This window comes from Aspergillus aculeatus, assembly GCF_001890905.1.
Source record: "Aspergillus aculeatus ATCC 16872 unplaced genomic scaffold ASPACscaffold_11, whole genome shotgun sequence".
Taxonomy (NCBI): domain Eukaryota; kingdom Fungi; phylum Ascomycota; class Eurotiomycetes; order Eurotiales; family Aspergillaceae; genus Aspergillus; species Aspergillus aculeatus.
Window position 1 is genome coordinate 405,306 of NW_017962986.1, and position 17,832 is coordinate 423,137.

Consider the following 17,832-nt stretch of genomic DNA (forward strand, 5'->3'; position numbering starts at 1 on the left):
TGTGGGCGGGGCTTGAAGCTATGGCTGTGGCTGTGGCTGTCTTCGCGAGTTGTCGACGCGTGGAGACTAGTGGACTAGATATGTATGAAGTCTGGTCTTGTTTATGACCGGATGGCTATTTGTTGTGATGAAGTTATTTCCAGTTGTCTCTGTCCTTCTGGAATTTCCGATGAGTATAGCGCCGCGGACTGATTGGCGGGCGGGGTCCGGCGGGCGGACGGACTTAGGGCTGACGCCGGAGTTGCTGCTTACTTTTCACTGTCATTGTCCGGAGGATGCATCAGGAGAGGTTTCGGAGACCAATGCAGTAACTGGTAAAGAAAAAGAACACATACGTTATCTACTGACATGATCCAACTTTTCTGATGGTGCCTTCTCCCTGTCTCAAGTGAATCGTTAATTCCTTAGAGCCACATTGACAATCCCAACCCGTGGAACTCCAACATGGCAACCAGCGCTTTCTTGCAGCAATTCCAGACGGACGAAGCCAAGAGCCAGTATGTCAGTGCAGTGGCTGGTTCGGCGCTCGTCTTCGTCAGTGCCTTCGCATTGAACGCCATAAGACGACCGAGAGAATTTACCACCGACGAGGGCAAGCGCATCGCCGAGCTTCCCGCTGACGTGCGCATGTCCAAATTCATTCGCAGGTGAGGATAGCCCGTGAGCGTTTCCTACACTAGGGACTACTGATTGGGCTCACTGACAACTCTCAAGTCGGGAATTGTCCGAACAAGGCGAGGCTCTCGCCGGCACCGAGCCGTATCTCATCCGCAGCGGGCCCTACCGCGAACTGGTGATCAGCCAGCCCGACCAAGTCCACGAGTTCTACCGCAGCGACAGCAAGAGCCACACCAAGCCCCGCAATCTGAACCTGGGCGAGCCCTTTGGCCGCTTTCTGGGCCCCTGTGTCGGCGTGCAGTACGGCGACCATTGGCGGGCGATCCGCAAGCACTTCGACCCGCCCTTCGCCTTCCACCCGGTCGCCCAGCGGATCCCCCGGTTCCAGCGGGAGATCGAGGCGTGGCTGGAGAGCAAGGCCCCCACGGCGACCAGCGAGCTCGACAGCAAGGTCGATTTCCGGTTCTTGGTCTTCAAGCTGCTCTCGCTGCACCTGTATGAAGATGCTTTCGATGATCGAGTACGTTTACCATATTGAATTGAGATAGCGGATCGGGAACTGACAGGATACAACTAGTCCTATTGGACGCTGCTGGAGCTGAACGACCAGCACGACGCCATCATGATGGACATGCTGGTCAGCAAGCACCCGGACTCCAAGCTCTACAACCTGCTGCCCAGCGCCCCGCGCAAGCGATTGCAGGAATTCCATACCCGGTGGCAGGAGTTCAACCGGCTGATCGTCGAGAACGCCCGTGTCGTAAGCACTCTCATTTACCCCCGAAATGTCAGTACTAATCACCACCAGGGTGGCTGGGCGTGTCCCGTTGAGACAATCTACCGCGGCGTGGAGCCAGACAAAGACTTCACCGAAGACGCCGTACGTGCGCCTCCGAAACCCCTCCCAAACTAACTCTATATAATCACTAGACTAAACCCCAGCACAGTTCCTCGCAACCCTGACTGAGATCCTCTTCGCCAACGTCAACATCAGCGCCGAGGTCTTCCGCACCATCTTTACCAACCTGGCCGCCAACCCCCGGATTCAGACGGCACTCCGGCAGGAGATCCGGGAGTGGAAGGCGAAGCCCGATTTCGATCTGTCCAAGTACCTCGCCAAGCAGGATACCCTGCTCAATCGCGTGCTGATGGAGAGCATGCGCATCTCGCCTGCCTTCTGTGGGTGACCACAAGCATTCCTTCTTACTGTCCGAAAAGAAATGGCATTGCTAACCTCGATATGACTGCAGGGTTCTCCATGCCCGAAGCGACGGCGGAGCCCAAGAAGATTGGCGGGTACAACATCCCCGCCGGCACGCCGGTGGTGATCGACACGCGTCGCCTGAACAACGGGGCCGCCACTTGGGGTGTTACTGGTGTGGACCGGTTCGACCCCGATCGGTTTTTGAAGGTGGCCAGCCAGGAGCTGCGCTGTGGCTTCATGCGGTTTGGGACGGGGGCGGCGTCGGGACGGTGCTTGGGGAAGAATGTCGCGGATGCGGTGTTCAAGCTGACAGTGATGGAGGTGCTGGAGCGGTTCCGGCTGGAGAGCGTGACTGAGAGTGCCAAAGAGGGGAGGACGGTGGATGTCCGGTTGGTGGCGTTGAAGTAAGGCGGTTGACGTGTTGCTATATTTGGCTTGTTGCTTCGGGATGTTAGTTGGATGGCTGGGTTGGATTTGATTATGGGTTATGGTTGTCTCTGAAATCTATGGTGTTTGTTCTTGGAACCTGCGAGATTACAGTATTCAGCCTCGTTGTCCGGGTGGTTAGGCTATTGGATACATTGAAGACGGTCTAAAGATAGTATCGTGATTGAGATATAAGGGATACACGGTTTTTTGAATGGAGAGGAACTAAAAGGACTGACTCTGGTATTGTAATGCACATACTCTACTGCACACCTTGTGGATTTTACGAGTACAGCATCTGTTCACACGCGATGAAAAATTCTAAACCACGTTTTTTTCTTCATTCAAAACAAGAACCAACCAGGTAAGGAGTAGCTACATTCAATTTCATCCCGGACAAGACTAGCAGGGATCGGAGTACGCCTGCCTGCCTGCATGCACGCAGCCGGCCTGCACTTCCGGCCTCCGCTCTGCATTTCCCCTTCACGTTCCCCCTAACCCCTACTTGTGCAACGCAACCAACACCCCCGTCTTATTCGACGGCCCAATGCGCATGACCGAGACAAACGGATTCTCATCGCGCGGCTCAATGCGACTGTACACCTGCGCCAACCGGGCCAGGATATACGCCGTCTCCGTCTGGACCATCATCTGGGCCGGACAGCGGCGGGGCCCGCCGCCGAAGGGGACAAACTCCCAGAAATGGGACTGATCGACGAAGCGCTCCGGCTTGAAGGCGTCGACATCCTCCCCAAAGTACAGGGGATCCTTCTGCATGACCGTCTTCGTGACCTGGACGACATCGCCCTTCCGAATCAGGATCGGCGACTTGCCGTCGGGCCCGCCCCCGAGCGGCAGGGTGGTATCGTTGATGCACATGCGCACCTGCGACACGTTGTTGGGGTTGAGCCGGTGCGTCTCGTTGATGCACGCGTTGAGGTACTTCATGCTCCGCAGCGCCTCGAAGGTGAGCGGCGCGTCGCCGTGGGCCAGCACCTCCGCGCGCACTTTCGCCCACGCCTCCGGGTTTCGCGCCAGGTGCCACACCACGTTGCCCGTGAAGATCGAGGTCGTGTCATTGTTGGGCACGAAGAGCAGCGACAGCTGCGATCGGAGTTCCGCCCGCTCCGGGCAGTGCTTCGCCATGTACCAGAGCAGATCCAGCCGCTCGGGGCCCACGTCCTCGCCCGCCGCGATCCGCCGCTCCCGCTCCGCGATGTCCGCGTACACCCGGTCCAGGTGCTCGTCCATGTACGCGTGCACGATCTTGATCGCCCGCAGCCACCATGACCAGTCGATCAGGTTCATCACCTTGTACATCTGTAGTCGTAGTCGGTTGCCCCGCAGCACGTCCAGCATTGCCCAGGTCACTCGTGCTCGCTCCGGGTGTGTCAATGCGTCCATGGGCGCGCCGAAGATGAAGTTGGTGGTCACGTCGAGGAACTGGGTGCGGTGTTAGTTGAATGAACATGAACTAGCGGAGAGGGGAGGGGAAACTCACCCATCGCTGGAGGTAGGGCTGGATGTTGACCGTCTCTCCGTCCGGGGGCAGAATACGCAGGAGATGGTCCGTGTAGGAGCGCAGCCGCTCGGTGTCGGCGTAGACCTCGCGCATGAAGAAAGGCTTGATCAGCGCACGGCTGAAGACCCAGTCCTCGCCGTCGACGACGTTGACGCCGCGGTTGGCGAACGCGGCGCCGGCATTCTTGTAGCGACGGAGGGGGCTGATGGCGAAGTCTTTCCAGTTGATGGCCGTCAGGGACTTGAGGTTCTCGGGCTCGATCGTGTAGATGACCCGCGTGCCCATGAAGGTGATCTGGAAGGTCTTGGGTTGTCCCTTGTGCAGCTCGCTGAGCCAGGGGATGAAGTAGTGGCCCCGCAGCGCCTGCCACTGCGTCCACACCAGATCCACGCCCCAAAACGGCTCCCACTGGAACCGCGAGGGGACGGACTTGCAGCCCCAGGACCGCTGCTTGCGCAGGTCGCTCGCCCGCCGAACAAAGGACCGGAACAGAAGGGCCAGGAAGCCAGAACAGAGGAGCAGAATCGGCAGGCTCTGCACGGGGAGGTTCTGGTACTGCACCAACATGATGGAAAAGTCGTGTTGTTGCTGCTTTTGCACGGTAGAAAATGATCTGAAAATTCTAACCAAGCAAGTTGGCAGTAGCGTTTGATTAATCGGAAGGCCGGATTATTTCATATATCTATCCTATTGTCTGTCAGCCCGAGTTCAAGGGCAAGGCCAGTCCGGCGTTGCTTGGCGGGCAGCTCCGGGGCGGATGGATTCTGACCGGACATCAGCACCGCAACCACCGGACTTTTGAAACTCACCTCCAGACCTAATGGTTCTCCTGTCCATATGCTTCTCCGACTCCACACCGCAGGCTTCAGCCTTGTCCGACGGTCTCATTGGGTGCAGTTTTATTGGATGTACTTCTCCGCGTGGCAGACAGGGGTTCAGTCCGCGTGGATGTCCGCTCCGGCGGGTCTGAGGATGAGGCTGGGGCCGGGGGCTTGAAGATGCCTGTGCATACTATACATCGCAGACATATACATACGCTCTACGATCGCACCACTTGGCATCTCCCCATCATCTGATCATTTGTACAACTCTCCCTCAACTTCAACAGAATTCAGGACGACTTGTCGCGGATAGCAGTGACTCGCTATTCCCACACACTCCCCACTCTTTCAACAACAACCACAACCGAAAATGTCTAACCCCGTTCCTGAACCCATCGCCATCGTTGGCTCCTCCTGTCGCTTTCCCGGCTCAGCCTCCTCCCCCTCCAAACTTTGGGACCTCCTCCGCCAGCCCCGAGACGTGCGGCGAGAGTTGAACGCCCAGAACCTCAACCTCCAGCGCTTCTACCACCCGTCCGGGGACACCCATGGCTCGACCGACGTCAAGGGCCAGGGCTACCTGCTGGCCGAAGACAGTCGGCTCTTCGACCCGGCCTTCTTCGGCATCAGCCCCTTCGAGGCCGACACCATCGACCCGCAACAGCGCATCCTGCTGGAAGCCGTCTACGAGACCTTCGAGAGCGCCGGCTACACGCTCAGCCAGATGCGCGGGTCGCAGACCTCAGTGCACGTCGGTGTGATGACCGACGACTACCACGACATCCAGGTGCGCGACCTCGAGAGCATCCCGCAATACACCAGCACGGGGACCTCGCGGAGTATCCTGGCGAACCGCATCTCGTATGTTTTCGACTTGCACGGGCCCTCGGTCACCGTCGACACTGCCTGCTCCAGCTCGCTGGTAGCCCTGCACCAGGCGGTCCAGAGTCTGCAGCTCGGGGAGGTCAACTGTGCGGTGGTGGGCGGGGTTAACCTGATCTTCGACGCCGTCATGTACGTCGCCGAATCGAAGCTGCACATGCTCTCCCCGGACTCGCAGTCGCGCATGTGGGACAAGACCGCCAACGGCTATGCGCGCGGAGAGGGCGCCGCCGCCATCCTGCTGAAGCCACTCAGCCAGGCTATCCGCGACAATGACCACATCGAGGGCTTGATCCGGGGCAGCGGGATCAACTCCGACGGCCAGAGCCAGGGAATCACTATGCCTACATCGGCAGCCCAGGCGGCCCTCATTCGGAGCACATACGAGCGGGCCGGCCTCGACCCCATCAGGGATCGGTGTCAGTACTTCGAGTGTCACGGCACGGGCACGGCCGCGGGTGACCCCGTCGAGGCGCAAGCGATCAGTGAGGCCCTCCTCGGGGAGGATGCCTCCACAGGCGAGAAAATAGGCGACGAGAATTCACCCCTATATGTCGGCTCAATCAAGACTGTTACTGGTCACCTGGAAGGGTGTGCCGGTCTGGCCGGTGTCCTGAAGGCGCTGGTCTCCATCAAGCATCGCACCATCCCGCCCAACATGCTCTTCAATGAGCTGAACCCCAAGATCGAGCCGTACTACGGTCCTATGCAGATCGCGACCGCGCCCGTTCCCTGGCCCAAGCTCGCTCCGGGGGTGCCTCTTCGCGTGAGCGTCAACAGCTTCGGGTTCGGTGGTACCAACGCCCACGTCATCTTGGATAGCTACGAGACTCCAGAACAGGAACCCATTGAACCCGTCGTTGAAGGTAGTGCGCCACTCGGCCCCATTGTGCTCTCCGCTCACTCCGGCGCCTCACTCTTGGGCAACGCCGAGGGACTCCTACAGTACCTGCAGGAAAACCCGTCGGTAGACTTGTCGGACCTCAGCTACGTGCTGCAGACCCGCCGAACAGCGCACCGGGCGCGGGCTTTCTTTTCCTCGTCCTCACACCAGGGCTTGGTCAGCGGCCTGCAGAAGTTCATCAACGACAACAAGAAAGTGGCGAAGAAGGAGACAATCGGGATCCGCCACCAGGCAATCAACCCCAGCGAGACGCCCGGCATCCTGGGCGTGTTCACTGGTCAAGGCGCCCAGTGGCCCGGCATGGGCCGAATGCTGCTCGATCACTCCCCGCTGTTCCGGGAGGTGCTCGACCGGTGCGATGCCGTGCTCCAGGCGCTGCCCGACCGTCCCGAATGGCTCCTCGTGGACGAGCTGCGCAAGGATGCCGATACCTCCCGCGTCGGCGAAGCTGCCATCTCCCAGCCAGTGTGCACGGCCATCCAGCTCGGTCTCCTGGAAGTGCTGTTCGCCAGCGGGATCGACTTCGACGCCGTGGTCGGCCACTCGTCTGGCGAGATTGCGGCCGTCTACGCCTGTGGCATTATCTCCCTGGACGCGGCGATGCAGATTGCCTTCTACCGCGGCAAATACGCCGGTCTGGCGCATGGAGCGAACGGGGAGCGCGGCGCGATGATGGCCGTGGGGATCAGCTATAGCGAAGCGCAGCGGTTCTGCAGGCAGCCCGAGTACCAGGGCCGAATCAGCGTGGCGGCCAGCAACGGCGTCCAGAGCGTCACCTTGTCCGGGGACAGCGATGCCATCCAGCAGGCCAAGGAGCACTTCGACCGCGAGAACGTGTTCGCCCGCCAGCTGAAGGTCGACACCGCCTACCACTCGCACCACATGCAGCGCTGCGCCGGCCCTTACCTCCAGTCCCTCGAGGCCTGCGACATCCAGGTCCGCCGCCCGCGCGACGGCTGCTTCTGGAACTCTAGCGTCCGCGGCGACACCGAGCTGCTGCGGGGAGACCTCCAGTCCCTCAAGGGACCCTACTGGGTCCAGAACATGGTGCAGACGGTGCTGTTCTCGCAGGCAGTGCGCTCCTCGATCTGGCACGGCGGTCCGTTTGATTTGGCCATCGAAGTCGGCCCGCACCCTGCGCTGAAGGGCCCCACGGAGCAGACCCTGGAGTCCGCTTTCGGCACCGCCCCGTCTTATACCGGTGTTCTCAAGCGTGGCGCGAGCGATGTCGAGGCGCTATCCGACGCAATCGGCTTCATCTGGGCACATTTGGGGCCGCAGTTTGTCAGCTTCGCGGGTCTCCGACGCGCCTTGGTGCCGGAAGGCAGTCGCCGCGCTCCCAGGCTCTTGAAGGACCTCCCGTCGTACTCCTGGGACCACGACCGGGTCTATTGGCGGGAGTCTCGCATCTCGGCGCGATTCCGCAAGGGTAATGATGTGTTCCATGAGCTGCTGGGCCGCCGCACGCCCGACGACACCGATCGGGAGCTGCGCTGGCGCAACGTCCTCAAGCTCAGCGAGCTGCCGTGGGTCAAGGGCCACGAGATCATGGGCGAGCCCCTGCTGCCTGGTGCCTCGTACGTCGCGCTGGCGTTCCAGGCCGGGCAAGCGATCGCCGCCGGCAAAGCCGTGCAGTTAATGGAGGTGCAGGACGTGGAGATCCGGCGGCCCATCGTAGTTCCGGATTCGCGCGAGGGCCAGGACACGATCTTCACTGTGCGGCTGCTGGAGAGCGGCGACCCCAAGGTCATCGAGGGTCATTTCTCCTACTGCTACTGTTCGGACCCCAGCACGGGCGCCATGGTCCACACCTGCGAGGGCCGCTTGATCATCCACCTGGGCGAGACCGAGGGCGACGAGCTGCCCCCCAGCGCCCCGTCGCCGCCCAACTTGCTCCTCGTCGACAGCGAGGAAGGCTACGAGGTGCTGGCGCAGGCGGGTCTGAACTACACGGGCATCTTCCATCGCCTGCAGGACGTCGAACGCCGGCTGGACTTCGCCAAGGCCAAGGCCGAGTGGTCGGCCGAGGAGCTGCGCGGGGGATACGTCGTCCACCCTGCCTTGCTGGATGTGTCCTTCCAGAATCTGTTCCACGCCCGCGCGGACCCCAGCGCTGGAAAGCTGCCGACCAGCGTGCTGCCCGTGCATATCAGACGCGTGGCCGTGAACCCAAGGGTCACCCTTGGGGCGGAGGCCGGCACCATCCGCACGGTGACCCAGTCCTTCATCACGGCCCGCAACGGCCTGTCGCTCAGCGGTGACATCCATATCTATGATGGTGTGACCGGAGAAGCCGCGCTGCAGGTGGAGGCCCTCTCAGTGAAGCCTATCGCGCCGCCCACGGCGGAGCAAGACCGCCGGCTCTTCTTCGACACCGTCTTTATGGCTGACCCGTCGCTCTCGCTGCTCGAGCCGCTGCGCGACCCCGGCGACGTCGAGCGCGATACCGCCCTCGTGGCCGACATCGACCGTGCTGTGCTCTACTACGTGCAGCGGGTGCTCGAGCAAGTCGACCCCAGCGAGGTAGCCGGGCTCTCGTGGTATTTCCAGCGCATGCTGGACTGCTTCGAGCACTGGGTGCAGGTGGTCCGCGAGGACTCTCACCCGCTGGCCCAGAGCAGCTGGCTTGACGACCGGATCGAGGTCATCGAGGAGATCTTCAACCGCTGGCCCGGCCAGATCGATATCGAGATCGTGCGCGCCGTGGGCGAGAACCTCATGGATGTGTTGCATGGCAAGACCCAGATGCTGGAAGTCTTGATGAAGGATGACCGCTTCGGCCGCATGTACTACGAGGGCTGCGGTTTCGCCGTCGTCAATGCCGGCATGCGCAACGTTCTGCAGCAGATCTCGAACAAGTACCCCCAGGCCAACTACCTGGAGATTGGTGCTGGAACGGGTTCCACGGTAAGGGGCTTTCTGTGTTTTACACATCCAGCGTGTTTCATTGCTAATAACTGTCTTCTAGTCCCACGCCATCCTGCAATCAATCGGGAAGAGCTTCGACACCTACACCTATACCGACATCTCCACCGGTTTCTTCGAGAACGCGGCCAAGCGCTTCTCGGAGTTCGCCAGCAAGATGGTGTTCAAGACGCTGGATGTGGAGAAAGACGTGGTCCCGCAGGGGTATGCCTTGCACTCCTACGACGTCGTCGTCGCCTCCAACGTTCTGCACGCCACGGGCAGCATGGAGGTCACCCTCGCACATGCCCGGTCGCTGCTCAAGCCCGGTGGCTTCCTGCTGCTGGTGGAAATCACCGGTATTGAAATCATGCGTATCGGCTTCTGTATGGCCGGCCTGCCCGGCTGGTGGCTGGGCGCGAAGGAAGGCCGCCGCTTCCACCCCGGCATGACCACCGAGGACTGGGATCGCACCCTGCAGGATACTGGCTACTCGGGCGTGGACCTGGTCTATCACGACCTGCCAGACGCTAACAAGCACTGCATGTCTTTCATGGTCAGCCAGGCGGTCGACGAGACCGTGCTGAAGCTGCGCGAGCCGCTGGGATACATCAACAGTGTGCCCCAGACTGACTCGCTGCTCGTCATCGGTGGCCACACCCTCCCGGTCTCCAAGCTCACAACCGCCATTCAACGCCAAGTCGGACCCTCTTGGCGCAGCCGCGTGGTCGTTGCCCGCGATCTCGAGGCCGTAGATTTCTCCCGCCTCTCGTCGCGCATGGATGTGGTGTGTTTGCAGGAGCTGGACGCGCCGCTGTTCGCCGCGCCCATCTCCCAGAAGAAGCTCAAGGCCCTGCAGGCGATTTTCCTGCGCGCGCGGAACGTGCTCTGGGTCACCAAGAGCCGGCGATCGGAGAACCCCTACCAGAACATGTTCTTGGGAATGTCGCGCGCCATCTGCAAGGAGCTGCCGCAGGTTTCCATCCAGTCCTTGGATGTGGAGTCGATCACCAACACCAGTCTCTCCGCGCGGACGGTACTGGAAGGCTTTGTACGGATGAAGATCTTGTCGGCGGTGGACGAGCAAACGCCTCTGCTGTGGACCCGCGAGCAGGAGCTGGTCATCGACGGGAATGAGACTCTGATCGCCCGTCTGCGTCCCAACCAGGAGCTGAACGACCGATACAATGCGCGCTACCGCACGGTCACGAAGGCTGCGCCCGGCTCCGATGCGACAATCCGCCTCGTCCAACAGGGTGACAAGCTAGCCTTGATCGAGGCAGACAACCGTGGTCTCGCTGATGACGCCGAGGATGTGAGGGTCAAGGCAGCTTTCTCACTGACAGTTCCCGGCGGTGACAAGCAGGAAACGCTCTACCTCACGGTTGGACACCAGGTTGACGTGGGAACTCCGGTGCTGGCCATCTCGCATGTTGATGCCTCTGTGGTGAGCGTGCCGCAGACGGATGTCATCCCCATCGACGAGACGGCTTGCGACGCAATTGTCCTCGAGAGACTAGGTGACCAGATCTTCGCCGATGCGCTGCTGAGCGCCGTCCCCGCTGGGCAGTCCGTGATTTTCTACCGGCCTCGGCGTGGTCTAGCCGCTGTCATTGCTGCCACGGCTGAGCAGCGCGCGATCGAGGTGTTCTTCGTGTGCTCATCCACTACAGACGCAGAGGTTCCCAGCGATTGGATCCGGATCCACCCCCACAGTTCTCCACGAGTCATTCCAAGCCTGGTTCCTCGCCAGGACTCGATCTTTGTGAACTGCTCGGGTTGCACGGACTATCTCGGATCCAGTATCCAATCCGCACTATCATCTCCTTGGGCAGTTTCGAAGCTGGACAGTGGGGTGTTCCAGAAGGGGCTCGATCTCCTGCGAGCTGACGGCTCACTTGCTGCAGGATACGCCGCTCTTCAAGACCGCCTCTTCGCCTTGAATGCAGAGTTGCCGGTGTCGGGTGAAATCACCATTCTGAACGTTGATCAGCTTGCACGCGTTGATGCCTCGATCCTGCAAATCACACACATCACTTCGTGGACTGAAACGACTGATTCTCTGAGCCTGGTCGTCCAGCCTCCCGACCTGACCACTCTATTCGATCCCGCCAAGACATACCTGATGGTCGGTATGGCCGGTGGTCTCGGCCTGTCGATCTGTGAGTGGGCCCTGAAGCACGGAGTGAAGCACATGGTCATCACCAGTCGCAACCCGAACATTCATCCTCGCTGGCTGGCGGATGCGCGCCACAAGGGCGCCAGCGTGCATGTCGAGTCGATGGATGTCACGGACCGGGCGTCGGTTCAGTCCACGGTGCGCCAGATCAGGAACACCCTGCCTCCCATCGCCGGTGTCTGCAACGCGGCCATGGTGCTGACCGATCGAATGTTCGTCAACATGGATGCGGACGCGGTCAACCGCGTCCTGAAGCCCAAGGTGGACGGGTCCAAGCACCTGGACGAGGTGTTTGCCGACACGCCCTTGGACTTCTTCGTTCTCCTCTCCTCTTGCGGTGCAACCATCGGCACTCAGGGCCAATCCAACTACCACGCCGCGAACATGTTCATGTCCGCCTTGGCCGCTCAGCGTCGCGAGCGGGGGCTGGCCGCCTCGGTCGTCCACATCGGCTTCGTCACCGATGTCGGCTACACCACCCGGCAGGAGCGGGCGATCTGGGAGATCTTCGCTCGCCTGCAGTTCAAATTCATCTCCGAGATGGATGTGCACCACGCGTTCGCCGAGGCCATCATCTCCGGCCGACCGGACAGCCACCGCCCGTGTGAAGTGGGCGTCGGTATGGACCCTCTGACGGAGCCCTTGCCGGCCGGCCACAAGCCAGCCTGGACCTCCGATCCGCGCTTCTCGCACTATTTGCCATCCACCAATGTCCGGAACGAGGTGGTGGCTCGATCAGGCCAGGATGACCTCAAGGAGCGGTTCCGCGAGGTGAGCAGCGAAGCCGAGGCTGTGGAGCTCGCGCAGGAGGCGTTTTCGGCCAAGCTTGAAACCATGATGCAATTGCCTGCAGGAAGCGTCTCGGTCCAGGTGTCGCTGATCGAGCTGGGTATCGACTCGCTCGTGGCCGTGGAGATCCGCACCTGGTTCCTGCGCGAGCTGGGCGCCGACATCCCCGTCCTCAAGATCCTGGGAGGAGACTCCATCGCCCAACTGTGCACCAACGCGGCAAAACAGCTGCTCGCCCAGCAGCTGGAGCAAACGGCCTTCTCTAAGGCAGAGGAGGTCGAGACCGAAAGCACGACTGTGGACGAGTCTCAGGACTCGTCGCAGACTCCATCCGAAGCCCCGGAAACCGCCGAAACCAGCTCCCTCGGGGCCGCCGACCAAGATCTGTCATCTGCGAGCAGCTCTCCCAGCGTCGTTGATCCCACCGACGAGAAGGACGGCCACGAAGCCGGGGTGAACGTAGGACAAGACCCCCTCCCCGATGTGCGACGCGACGCTGACGATGATGACTATGGCCAAGGTATAATCGAGAGCGAGCGTCTCTCGTCTGGTCAGTCGCGGATCTACATTCTCTCGCAGTTCCTCAACAACCCGACCGCGTACAACCTCATGTTCCAGTTCGAGATTGACGGCCACCTGGACATGGAGCGCCTCCGCAACGCGCTCGCCCTCACCATGCAGCACCATGAGTCCCTGCGCACGTGCTACTTCGTGCGCGAGGAGGACAATCAGCCCATGCAGGGCGTGCTCGTCTCCCCCATCGTGCGCTTCCGCCATGTCGCCGACGCGACGGCCGACGACATCGCCGCGGAGGCGACTTTAGCCAAGACCCGGGTCTGGGACCTCGCCCGGGGCGAGACCATGGAGATGGCAGTGCTCTCAACCTCCGCGCAGTCGCACACCATCATTCTTTCCTATCACCATATCATCATGGACACCACCGGCTGGCGCTTCTTTATCCAGGACCTGTCCGCCGCCTACCGCATGGAGCCCCTCCAGCACACTAGCAAGACCTATCTGGAGTACACGCGCCGACAGTTCGAGCACCAGCAGACTGGGCAGTTTCAGGCCCAGCTGCAGTACTGGAAGAATGAGTACTCCTCCGTCCCCCCCGTGTTGCCCTTGCTGCCCATGTCCAAGACCAAGACGCGGCCCAGCACGCAAGACTTCCGCACCACCTACGAGTGGCAGGAGATCGGGCCGGAGGTCGCGCAGGCGCTAAAGGCCGCGTGCCAGAAACTGCGGATCACCGCCTTCCATTTCCACCTGGCGGTGTTCCAGGTCGTGCTGTCGCAGCTGGCGGGCACCGACGACCTTTGCATCGGGGTGGCGGATGCCAATCGGCTGGACGACGACTTCGCCGACACGGTGGGATTCTTCATGAACATGCTGCCGGTGCGGTTCCGCGTGTCCCCGGACGCGCGGTTCGCGCAGATCGCGCAGACGACGGCGCGCAAGGTCCTGGGCGCGGTGCAGAACTCGGCCGTGCCGCTGGACATGATCTTGGACGACCTGCACGTGGCGCGCTCCTCTGCCCACACCCCGTTATTCCAGGTCGCCGTCAACTACCGGCTGGGCGTCGTCAAGAAGATCCCCTTCGCCGGCCACTTCCTGACCATGGCCGACGTCCAGGAGGCCAAGAACCCCTACGACCTCAGCTTCGCCATCATCGAGTACGGCGCCGACGGCTTCGTCCTGGAGATGGCCTGCCAGGAGTCCCTGTACGACGCGGCCGCCACCCGCACCATCCTGGACACGTATGTGCGCGTCTTGAAGGACGTGGTAGCAATGACCCACACTCCCGTCGCCGACGTGCCCATCCATGCTCCCGACGCAGTCCTGGCGGCCCTCGAGCTCGGCCAGGGCCCTCGGGTGGACTTCCACTGGCCCGGGACGCTGTCGCAGAAGGTCCAGCTTGCGCAGAAAGCCCATCGAGAGCAGGTCGCCATTCGTGACGGTAGTCAGGCGCTGACGTATGCTCAGCTCGCGGAGCGGGTGAACGCGATTGCTGCAGCTTTGAAGGCTGCAGGTCAAACGGCCGACTCCCGGGTCGCCGTCTTGTGCCAGCCCTCAGTCGACTTCACGGCCTCGATGCTCGCCATTCTCCATATTGGCGCGGTCTATATCCCGCTGGACGTCAGTCTGCCTCCAGCGCGGCATACGGCCATCGTCGCCAGTGCGCGGCCTAGCGTGGTGCTCTGCCACGAGGCCACTCTTGAGCGCGCTGCCCAGCTTGGCGTCGGGAAGGAGAACCTCGCCTTGCAGGCCATCAATGTGGATGAGATCGAGGCTGCTTTCAAGAAGACGATCCCTTGCACTGCACAGCCGCAATCGCCCGCCGTGCTCCTGTACACGAGCGGCTCGACCGGCAAGCCCAAGGGGGTGGTGCTCTCGCAGAGCAACTTTGTCAACCACATTGCGCTAAAGATCGAGGCACTGGGTCTGCGGCCGGGATGCGAGACCGTGCTGCAGCAGAGCTCGCTGGGCTTCGACATGTCGCTGATCCAGACCTTCTGCGCTCTCTGCACGGGGGGCACGTTGGTGATCGTGCCGTACGAGTCGCGCCGCGATGCGCTCCACATCACCCGACTGATGCACCAGCACCAAGTCACCATGACCATCGCCACGCCCTCCGAGTATCTGACCTGGCTGCACTACGGGCGGGACTCGCTGGCCGAGTGCGCCGGCTGGCGGTGGGCGTGCATGGGCGGCGAAGCGGTCCATCGCTCCCTGCTGCACGAATTCCAGCGGCTGGGCCTCGCATCCCTGTCGTATCTGAACTGCTACGGCCCGACCGAGATTACCGCCGCGGCCACCTTCCACCGCATCTCGCTGGAGACCAGGGAGGAGGATGAGCCTGAATCCCAGAGTACGGTCGGCAAGGCTCTGCCCAACTACGCGCTGCGGATCGTCGATGCGGCGGGCCGGCCTCAGCCGGTCGGATTCCGCGGGGAGATCTGCATCGGTGGCGCCGGGCTGGCGATGGGCTACTGGGGGTCGCCGGAAGAGACAACGAAGCGCTTCGTCACGGACCGAGCATCGCCATCGACAAGATGGTATTGCACGGGCGACCAAGGTCGATTGACGGCGGATGGGACGCTGGTTTTCCAGGGTCGGCTGGAAGGGAGCACGCAGGTTAAGTTGCGCGGGCTTCGGATCGAGCTGGAGGAGGTGGAAGGGGCTCTGCTGCAAGCAGGGGCGTCGCTGTTCTCGACAGTCGTGGTCACCATGCGAGACGATCTCCTAGTGGCCCATGCGACAACGGTCGGTGACCGGACAGGTGAGATCGAGCCGGCGGTGATCGCGGACCTGTTGACGAACCTGCCTCTGCCGCAGTACATGTGTCCAGCCCAGGTAGTCATTGTCGACGAGTTGCCCCGTACCAGCAATGGCAAGATTGACCGCAACGCCCTGGCCACCGCGCCGCTTTCTTCGGCGTCTCGTTCTTGTGGTGATGCCAGTCAGCACGGTACTGCACCTAAGCTGAGCCTTCGTCAGGGCGAGCTCCGCATTCTTTGGGAGAAGGTCTTGCCGCCGACCAGGCACGCGCTGACGGCCGAGTCGGACTTCTTCCTCGAAGGCGGCAACTCCCTGCGGTTGATCAAACTGCAGCACGCCATCAAAGAAGCGATGGCGGTCTCCATTTCCACCCGCGAGCTGTACGAGGCCTCGACGCTGCGCCAGATGACCGCGCGGATCGACCTCCAGCGCGAGCACCAGGTCATCGAGAACGAGGCCATCGACTGGGAGGCCGAGACAGCCGTTCCCAAGTCTCTGGTGACCGCGGCGCGGAACGCCAGCAAGCACTCTGCCGTCCGCATGAACGACGATCAAGCCATCGAGGTGCTCCTGACCGGAGCCACGGGCTTTCTAGGCGGATGCATCCTGAACGAGCTGCTGCAGGACCCTCAGATCCACAAAGTGCACTGCGTGGCCGTCCTACCCGACGAGCAGCGCCACCTGCCGGCCCATGACAAGATCGTCGCCTACACGGGGAGTCTTTCGTCTTCGACGCTGGGGCTCAACCCGTCCGAGTGCCTCGCGCTGCAGGAGGCCATCGACGTGGTCATCCACGCCGGCGCCAACGGCCACTGCCTCAACAACTACTCCTCCGTGCGCCAGGCCAACGTGCATTCCACTCAGTTCCTGGCGTCCCTCTGCGCCCCGGCCGCCGTTCCCCTGCTCTACATCTCCTCCAACCGAGTGCCCTTGCTCGCAGCCAACAACACCGCCCCGGTGCCGGGTCCCGTGGCCGCTGAGCCGCCCACCAATGGCAGTGAAGGCTACACGGCGTCCAAGTGGGCCAGCGAGCAATTCCTGCAGCGGGCCTCGGCGCTGACGGCGATGCCCGTGGAGATCCACCGCCCGTGCGTGGTGATCGGCGACCAGGCGCCGACGTCGGACGCGCTGAACGCGATCCTGCGCTACTCGCTGCAGATGAAGGCCATCCCGCGCTTCGCCAACGTGGAGGGGTACTTTGATTTCAAGCGGGTTGAGGAGGTGGCGTGCGAGTTGACCGCCGCCGCCGTTCAGATGAGTCGTCATCGTGGCGCAGGGCCGCAGGGAGAGGATTCTCCGCAGCAGCAGCAGCAGCAGCAGGTGCGCTTCCGGCATCATTCGAGTGGCAACAAGGTCGCGTTCCCGGCCATGGTGGAGCATATGCGCACGCTTTATGGGGAAGAGTTCGCGGAGGTGGAGTTCATGGAGTGGATTGCGCGGGCCCTCGAGGAGGGAATGGATCCGTTGATCTCCATCTATCTGGAGAGTTTGGTGGAGAAGGGCGAGATGTTGCGGTTCCCGTACATGGGCGAGACGCTGGCTGTTTAGATGAGACTTTTTTTCTTCTTCTGTCTTTGAGTTTGATTTTCCTTGCTTGTGTTGGTATCGTGTCAGTTGGCTGTTTGGATATCTGTATGATTTTCTTGTTCTTTGATTAGTAGCAAGGCGTTTGGTGGATCTGCCTATCTCTGTCCTCACTTTGGGCTATATATTCCAGCCGGTGATAGTGTAATTTGTCACATGAGTATCGAACTTCGTTTCAGAACTCTTCCTGAATAATGTACAAGTTGTACGTAGAGGAGTAGACTCAAGGAAACAAGTTCTTTTTGGTTCAAGGATACCAACCTACATGGAGGGTGATATGAGAAAGAAGAAGTAGAAATGGAGTGAAGCTGAAAGCCGAAGCCGAAGCCTTCAGTGGTGGGTCACGTGACGGTACCCTCTGCCCTCCACACCAAACAAGGTCCATATGGTTCACGGTCGCGTTTTCGTATATGGCTTCGTAAGACATGCATCATCACACTTAGACCCCTCTACACGCGCGGATGTCAAATCATGCTCGCAGCCGTCGATTCCCAACTTCCTTGGAAGATTCGGATCGTATCACATGATAACCATTGTCTGCCTAGCGGATGCCCGAGGCACTCGAGGCACTCGGATTAGCTGCAGGTTGAATGCGAAGCTCTGGAATTCCAAGGCGTTCTCTTCTTCATCCAAGGCTTTCTAGGCAATGGTCATCATGTGCCCTGGCACAATTCAGTTTTACTAAGATACCTCCTCCCCAAAATATGACACTGGTTGTCT

The 17,832-nt window shown here is 61.1% G+C and overlaps 3 protein-coding genes across 3 annotated transcripts; 2 read left to right on the top strand and 1 right to left on the bottom strand.

The window, feature by feature from the left end:
• Positions 1 to 444: 444 nt before the first annotated feature.
• ASPACDRAFT_61826 (uncharacterized protein) lies at positions 445 to 2,230 on the top strand (the record flags this gene model as incomplete). Its single annotated transcript, XM_020203707.1, has 6 exons — positions 445 to 647; positions 715 to 1,138; positions 1,196 to 1,378; positions 1,427 to 1,498; positions 1,566 to 1,797; positions 1,869 to 2,230. 6 exons carry the CDS (start codon positions 445 to 447, stop codon positions 2,228 to 2,230), a joined length of 1,476 nt encoding a protein of 491 aa, XP_020054641.1.
• Positions 2,231 to 2,749: 519 nt separating this feature from the next.
• On the bottom strand, positions 2,750 to 4,337 carry ASPACDRAFT_31228 (uncharacterized protein; the record flags this gene model as incomplete). Its single annotated transcript, XM_020199797.1, has 2 exons — positions 2,750 to 3,691; positions 3,750 to 4,337. 2 exons carry the CDS (start codon positions 4,335 to 4,337, stop codon positions 2,750 to 2,752), a joined length of 1,530 nt encoding a protein of 509 aa, XP_020054642.1.
• A 624-nt stretch (positions 4,338 to 4,961) lies between these two features.
• On the top strand, positions 4,962 to 17,076 carry ASPACDRAFT_53248 (uncharacterized protein; the record flags this gene model as incomplete). Its single annotated transcript, XM_020202718.1, has 2 exons — positions 4,962 to 9,284; positions 9,346 to 17,076. The coding sequence occupies 2 exons, from the start codon at positions 4,962 to 4,964 to the stop codon at positions 17,074 to 17,076; spliced, it is 12,054 nt and encodes a 4,017-aa protein (XP_020054643.1).
• Positions 17,077 to 17,832: the final 756 nt, after the last annotated feature.